The sequence below is a fragment of the Crocuta crocuta genome, unplaced genomic scaffold (assembly GCF_008692635.1).
Source record: "Crocuta crocuta isolate KB4526 unplaced genomic scaffold, BGI_CrCroc_1.0 scaffold915, whole genome shotgun sequence".
Taxonomy (NCBI): domain Eukaryota; kingdom Metazoa; phylum Chordata; class Mammalia; order Carnivora; family Hyaenidae; genus Crocuta; species Crocuta crocuta.
Genome location: NW_027532845.1, coordinates 120969 through 129315, shown reverse-complemented (window position 1 = coordinate 129315; position 8347 = coordinate 120969). Strand labels below are relative to the sequence as shown.

General features: G+C 36.5%; 1 protein-coding gene across 1 annotated transcript in view; it reads left to right on the top strand.

Annotated features, from left to right (window-relative positions):
• Positions 1-8347, top strand: part of LOC144216187 (cysteine-rich hydrophobic domain-containing protein 1-like) — a 31639-nt gene that overhangs the window by 16598 nt on the left and 6694 nt on the right. Inside the window, exon 3 of the mRNA XM_077745463.1 lies at positions 8173-8229. Coding sequence (XP_077601589.1) covers positions 8173-8229 — 57 coding nt within the window. The remainder of the gene's footprint in view (positions 1-8172; positions 8230-8347) is intronic.

The window sequence follows — 8347 nt, the reverse complement described above, 5'->3', positions numbered from 1 at the left end:
TCCCATATTATAAGAAGCGTTATTGATGTAGTGATAAGGTGTTAGAGGACTAGAAGGGTTCTATAGTACTATGATTTGGCCTAAGTTCTTTAGTGACGCTGTGCCCCTAAGCTGTGCCCTTCACAAGTGCTTCTCAATTTGTTTTGTTTTTCCCTTTAGGTGGGACAGGAAGGCTAGAGGGTGCTGGTGTTATGTTTTTCCCTTCCCCAAGATTGGTTAGAATCTAGCACAGTAGTTTCTCTTAAGAGCAGACTTTAAGAACAGAATGTTCTGAGCATATTTAAAAGTGGCTGTTCTCTCCCTTCCCCTGCTAGAAGGATGAGAGGAGTTTTCTCCAATCACTATGAGAACCTGATAGGGCTCCTGGTAATAAAATTCAAAATGTGAGAGTCTTCCCTGGGACTGGGTCCCTTTGGAATTTTTAGCTCTGAAACTTGTCCCCCCTGAGCTTCCAGAAATTCGTCAAGTTCAGGTCCTGCTACCCTAGTCCTTGTACCCATAGTTTCTCCTTCTGTGTTTCTACTCTGGTAAATTGTGCTTATTTGTATTTGTCTGTATCTCTGTCCAGTCTTGGGGATGCCAATATGTCCTATGACCTCACTTCTCTGATGAATTTATGAGGAGTTGGTTTCCAGGTTGTTCTAGGTCTTTTTTTCTTCTTCATATGTGGGTAGGAGAGACAACTTCCAAGCTCTTTACATGCCTAAATGGATTACCTTTATTTTTTTAAGCTAATTTTGATGCATATGGGATTCTTGGTTGACAGTCTTTTTTTTTTCTCTCATCACTTTCAATTTGTTATCCTACTGCCTTCTGCCCTACATTGCTTCTAATCAGAAGTCAGCTATTTATCTTAATGTTGTCCCCTTGAAGTAATCAGTCAGTGAGTAATCTCAGTGAGAGTAATCAGTCTCAACTTGCTTTCATGATTTTCATTTTGAGGGTAGGGTCACCTATCATACAGACATTCCTTATTCAGCTAATGACATCCTTTCTTGGTTTCTAATGTGTTCACTGGATTTTTCTGAAAAGTTTTTATAGTAGTAAAACATATATAACATAAAANAGAGGGAGTCACAGACTGAAACAGGCTCCAGGCTCTGAGCTGGCAGTCAGCACAGAGCCCGACGCGGGGCTCGAACCCGCGAACCGCGAGATCATGACCTAAGCGAAAGTCGGACGCTTAACCGACTAAGCCACCCAGGCGCCCCACAACTGTGAATTCTTAACCTGAGCCAAAATCAAGAGTCAGATGCTTAACCAACTGAGCCACCCAGGTGCCCCCATTTTAGGCATTTTTAAGCATTCAGTGGCATTAATTACATTCACAGTATTGTATAACCATTACCATTACCTGTCTTCAAATCTTTTTCATTACCCTGGCAGAAACTCTGTAGCCATTGGGTAATAATTCCTCATTCCCCTTCCCCGCAGACCCTGGTAACCTCTAATCTACTTTCTGTCTACACATTTGCCAAGCCTAGATACTTCATATAAATAAAATAATTCTGTATTTGTCCTGGCATTATTTCACTTAGTTTATTTCACTTATGTCTTCAAGGTTCATCCATGTCATAGCCTGTTTTAGAACTTCATTCCTTTTGGGACGCCTGGATGGCTGAGTCAGTTGAGCATCTGACTCTTGAATTCCATGCATCCGACTCTTGATCTCCACTATCATAAGGTGATAGTGTCATCTTATGATCTCATGGTTCATGAGATGGACAACACGAGCCTTGTGTCAGACAACACGGAGCCTACTTGGGACTCTCTCTCTCCAGCACTCTCTGCCCTTCTACCACTTGCATGTGAGCTCTCTCAAAATAAATAAACTTTATTTTAAAAAAGAACCTCATTCATTTTTGTGGATGAATAGCAGTATATTATTATGTATATTCTGCATTGTTAATCCACTCATCATTTGATGGATGGATACCTGAATTCTTTCCACCTTTTGTCTATTGTAAATAATACTGCATTCAGCATTGCCACACAAATATCTGTTCAAGTCCATGCTTTCATTTCTTTTGGGTGCATACCTAGGAGTAGAATTGCTGGTAATTGTTTTGCTTTTTGAGAAACTGCCAAACTTTTCCACTGGAGCTGTACCATTTTACATTCCCATCAGTAATACACAAGGATTCCAATTTCTGCAGGTCCTTACCAACATTAGCTATTTTCTATTTTATTGGGAATAGCCACTCTAATGGGCACAAAGTAGTGTCTTAACTGTGGTTTTGATTTGCATTTCTATAACGACTAGTGTTGAACATTTTTACATTTGCTGTTGGCCATTTCTAATATTAGGTACTTTGCTCATTTTGCAACTTAAGTTTATTTGTTGTTGAGTTGTGGGAATTTTTATATATTCTGGTTATTGATCCCTTATCAGATACTTGATTTGCAAATATTTTCTCCTATTCTGTACATTATCTTTTTGCTCTCTTGATAGTGTCATTTGATGCATAAAAGATGAAAATTTTGATGAAATCCAATTAAACTATTTCCCCTTTTTGGCCTGTTCTTTCAGTACCATTTCCAAGAAAATATTGCAAAATTCAATGTCATGAAGATTGTCTCCTATGTTTTCTTCACAGACTTTTATAGTGTTCACTCTTATGTTTGGTTCTTTGATCCATGGTGAGTTAATTTTTATATATGGTATAAGTTTAGAGTCCAACTTAATACTTTTGCATGTGGATGTCTAGTTTTCCTTGTAGCATTTATTGAAGACTGTTCTTTTTCCCAATTGAATGGTTGGCACTTTTGTCAGAAAATAGTTGACCATATACATTTGAAGATTTACTTCTGGGCTCCATTCTATTCCATTACTCTGTATAACTGTCTTTATTCCAGTACTTTTTTTTTTTTTTGGTTACTGTGGTTTTGTAATAAGTTATGAAATCAGGAAATGTGAGTCCTTCATATTTGTTCTTCATTTTTAATTGTTGCCTAATAATGGTCTCTTGATTCCATATGAATTTTAGGATGGGTTTTTCTATGCCTACAAAAGAGTCACTGGGATTCCGATAAGGATTACATTGAATTTATAGATCATTTTGGATAATATTGTCACCTTGGCAATACTAAGTCTTCTTATCCATGAACACAGGATGTCTTTACATTTATTTAGGTCTTTAAATTCTTTTAGCAGTATTTTGTACTTTTCTGTGTACAAGTGTTTCACCTCTTTGCTTAAGTCTATTAAATATTTTATTCATTTTGGTACTATTGTGAACATAATTATTTTCTTCTTTTTTTGGATTATTTACTATTATTGTATAGAAATGCAACTGAAGTTTCCATGTTGATTTTGTATCCTGAAACATTGCTGAATTTGTTAGCTCTAATAGATTTTGTGTACATTCTTTTGGGTTTTCTACACATAAGATAATATCACCTACAAACAGAGATAATTTTACTTCTTCCTATTCAATTTAGATGCCTTTTATTGCTTTTCTTGTGTAACTGACCTGTCTAGAATTTCCAGTAGTGTATTGAATAGAAGTGACAAATGTAGGCATCATTGTCTTTTATCTTTGGTATAATTTTATGATTTATGATTTTATATTATTTGGTATGATATTAGTGGATTTCTTTTAGCCCAGAGTCAGGGAAGGTGAGGTCTGGTAATATTCACCATCTGTCAAATCTACCCAAAATATTTCTGTCCTAGGAAGCTGGGAAGATGGGAACTTCCTAGCTTCAGTTGTCAAGCCAAGTATATCAGCTTTCACACAATTCAGATATGTGCCAGAAAGGGGGAATTGCACTTTTTACCTGTTGTTTTGTCTCTTTTGCAGAAGTTGGGGGCAGAGAAGTGGGTGGTGCTCTTCTGCCACAATCCACATTATACAGACTTTCTGCAATACAGAGTTGTGGAAAAATGGGATATGCCTATTTTCACCATGCCAAACCTACCCAGGAAAGCAGTTCCACTCCAGGGAACTGAGAGATATGGAGAACTGCCTGCCACTTAGCTCCCAAGCTTGTAAAATAGTTCCTCCACAAAGTAGAGCAGTGGAGATATGACTAATACTGCCTAGCTTCATTACCAAGGCCTCCCAGTGTTCTTACCTATTGTCCATAAATGTTGTTGAGTAAACGCTTCTCAATCTGTTGTAATCCCTTTGTTCAATCTCTGGAACATTTGATTGATTATCCTGCTAATACTAATCAGGTTAATAGTTCTGTCTACAAGAAAGAGATTTCCTTAAGGTCCTCACATGGTCATTCTGGAAAGGCTCTCACTTTCTTGATGGTATCTTTGATGCACAAAAATTTTTTATTTTGATTAGGTCATACTTATCGCATGTAAATTTTTCTTGCTTGTACTTTTTGCTCATATCTAAGAGGGATTTGCCTAACTCAAGATTGCAAAGATTTACTCCTCTGTTTTCTTATAGTTGTTTTAAAGTTCCAGTTTTTAAAGTTAGGTCTTTGATCTATTTTTAATTCATTTTGTGCATGGTGTGAGATCGGTGTTTGAATTAATAATTTTTCTCTTGGATATCCAATTGTCCCAGTACGATTATTATAAATGCTATTGCATGAGTCTTCTGATTCATGAACATAGGATACCTCTCCATTTATTTACCTCTTATTTAGTTTAACAGTGTTTTTAGTTTTCAATTTACAAGTCTTATATTTCTTTTGTTGAACTTATTTCTACATATTTTGTTCTTAATTCTATTGTAAATGATCTGTTACTCTCATTTTCAGATTGTTCATCACTAGTGAATACAATTGATTTTTATATGTAGATCCTCATACTATTTTTCTGTTTAGTGTAACAAATCTCCACTAACTTAATGGCTCAAAACAATACCCTTTATTATCTCAGTGAGAAGTCAGGGTGTGGCTCAATTGGGTTCTCCTCTTAGGATCCCACAAGGCTAAAATCAAGGTGCTGGCAGACTACGTTCCTTTCTAGAGATTTGGGAAAGAATTTGCTTCCAAACACATTCAGATTTTGCCAGAAATTGTTTCTTTCTTAGACTTTCTTAGACTTTATGAAAACTAGCAATGGTTGTTTGAATTCTTGTGCTTCAGACCCCTCTGAATGTCCTTCCATCTACCAGAAAATGTCCTCTATTTTTAAAGGCCCTTGAGATTACATTAGGCCCACCAAAATAACCCAGGATAATCTCCTTATTTTAAAGCCACATAATTAGTAACTTTAATTACATCTGCAGCATCCTTTTTGCAATGTAATGTAACATGTTCACCAGTGTAACTCCAGGAGGTAAAGATCATGTGGGCCAGAATTCTACCTAACAAAATCTCATTTCCTGCAAACTTGCTGCACTTATTTGTTCTAGTAATGTTTTAGTGGATTTATAATCTAATAACTAACTAACATGAGTTCTCCCCTTGGTGAGTTACAGATAGAGACTACACCAGATGGAGTTGTCACACAAAGAAAACTTTACTTCAGCAAATGAGGTCATCAAGGGGAATAATTTCCAAAGCCCTGACTCCTAAGTGGGGGTAAATGGGTTTCTTTTATTTAGAGTTAGGATGAAGATTCAGAAAGGGAGGTTTTGTCATCACATGTAGAAGTATAAGGTCACATACATGTATTTAGGAAACATGTCTATACATGCATCATATGTTGTTAATGAGGTTTGTACTCTTCCTTGGGCAGAGATTATAATGAGGTAGAAGTTACTGTCAGACACTCCATGGTCCATCTGCGCAGGTGTGAGTCCTTGATCAAGCTTGAACTGGTCTAAGCCTACTCAATCTCTTCCTGTTGTCTGCCTCTAAAAGATAAGGTTAACATTCTTGTGAAGAGCTGAGTACGTGAGGGTCTTACTGGTGGCAGTTTTGACTTCATTAACTCTATGGAGCATTGTTTCAGATTCCTTAGGGTTTTCTCTATATAAGATCATGTCTGCAAATAAAGATGGTTTCACTTTTTCTTTTCTAATCTGGATACCTTTTCTTTCTTTCTTTTTTTTTTTTAATGTTTTTTATTTATTTCTAGGAGAGAGAGAGAGAGAGCGTGAGCAGGAGAGGGTCAGAGAGAGAGGGAATCACAGACTGAAACAGGCTCCAGGCTCTGAGCTGGCAGTCAGCACAGAGCCCGATGCGGGGCTCGAACCCACGAACCGCGAGTACATGACCTAAGCGAAAGTCGGACGCTTAACCGACTAAGCCACCCAGGCGCCCCTTTTCTTTCTTATTTTTGTCTATACCTTCTAGTACAAGGTTGAATAAAAGTAGTGGGAGGAGACATTCTTGTCCTTTTCTGATCTTAAGAGGAAAAGAGTCTCTCTCCATTAAGTATATTAACTGTAGTTTTTTGTAGATGCTCCTTATCAGGTTGAGAAGGTTCACATTTATTCCTAGGTTGTTTTAGGATTTTTATCATGAATGAATATTGGATTTTGTCCAGTGGTTTTTCTAAATCTATGAAGATGATGTCATCTTGTCCTTTAATATAATGTATTGCACCAATTTATTTTTGTGTTCCTGAAATAAATTCCACTTGGTTATGATGTATAGTCTTTTTCATATGTTGTTCAATTCAGTTTGCTAGTATTTTGTTGAGAATTTTGTGTTTATATTCATGGTATTATTTCCTCTTTAACTGTTTGGTAGAATTCATCATTAAAACCGTCTGGGCCTGGGTTTTTCTTTGTGGAAAGATTTATAATTACTATTCAATCTCTTTATTTGTTACCCATATGATTTTGTTTACAGAGATTCTATCAAGTGCAGTAGCTCCACAATATACTTACTCTAGCTGGCATTGTTGCAGATCTGGCTCACTGTGAATTAGCTGAATACAATTGCCATTGATTGTTAATGTACATATTTGAATGAGTAGAGTGGTTTCTTATGTGTTGGTGCTTTGGAAATCATTTCAGATACTGGTTTGTAAATCATTTAATTTTAAGAAGTAGTTTTAAATGTTAACAGTGCCTTTTTATCAGAAACCTAATAAAACTCTTCCAATTAAGAGCTGAAAATGTGGGGGCACCTGGGTGGCTCAGTCAGTTAAGCGTCCAACATCAGCTCAGGTCATGATCTCAAGGGCTCGTGGGTTCGAGCCCCACGTCGGGCTCTGTGCTGACTGCCCGCTCAGAGCCTGGAACCTGTTTTGAATTCTGTATCTCCCTCTCTGGCCCTCCCCTGCTCATGCTGTCTCTCTCCCTCTCTCAGAAAAAAATAAAACATTAAAATTTTTTTTAAAAAAAGAGTTGAATATGTGTAATAATGTTCTATTTTAATTTTTTAAAGGTTTTGTTAACTTTTCTTCCTCTCTGCAAAATACATGCACTCCAAATAGAGAAATTCAGCCTCTGTCCCCTTGGTTAGGACAGTGCTACTTCTCCGTCATATTTTTTCCTCTAAGTACAAGTTTTCTGACTGGCTGTTTTTTGTTTTAATTTTTAATTAATTTATTTATTGTGAGAGAGGTAGAGCACGAGCAGGGGTTAAGGGGTGGCAGAGAGAGAAGGAGAGAGGGAGAATCCCAAGCAGGCTCTGCTTCACCAGTGTAGAGTCTGACACAGGGCTCAAAGTCACAAACCACAAGATTGTGACCTGAGCTGAAACCAAGAGTCAGATGCTTAACTGAGTCACCCAGGCACCCCCTGACTGGCTACTTTTAACATTATTTTCCATAAAAATTCTGATATATGTTGGCTTATATTATTTAACTTGTAGACCTCGAGTGACTACTATATGCCAGGCATTGTGCTAGGAGCTCTGAAAGGAAAATTTTCTGTAAGGACTCAGATTAGCTTCATGTCTATTGAAAAAGTAACCCTATAAAAAGGTATATGGAAGTCAAGATTAGGTCCTTAAGTGTACTGCTGACAACATTGGCAATGATTTCACAATAGTCCAGTGAAGGAATCACAGCACAGAACAATTTGTACATATTTCATTTTGAAAAGTTTATATTAAAAACCCATATACATGGATGTGGCTGTATGAAGAGGTGGGGAGAGAGAGAGACCTCATAATAGTATAATAATTGCTCAAAATATTACTCCTCTTTTGGAAGCTTCATTTACATTGCTTTTTTTCTGATTTCTGATAAAAAAACAAAAGGAAAAAATAATGAGGTTTTATAAACAAGCAAAAAAATATAGATACACATATTTTACAAAGTTCTTCAGTTCATCTTGTAACCAAGTCTTGATTTTTTTCTCTTAGACCAGAAGATCAATTCAGAAGTTATTAGAATGGGAAAATAACAGATTATATCACAAGGTAAGAAAGTTTAAGCAAATAAATGCCCTATTTATATATTTGCATTAAGTTGGAAAAAATAGGAATTTCAGGCCACAAAAGAATGAATTAGAAAATTAATATTCAATTTTAGTATATA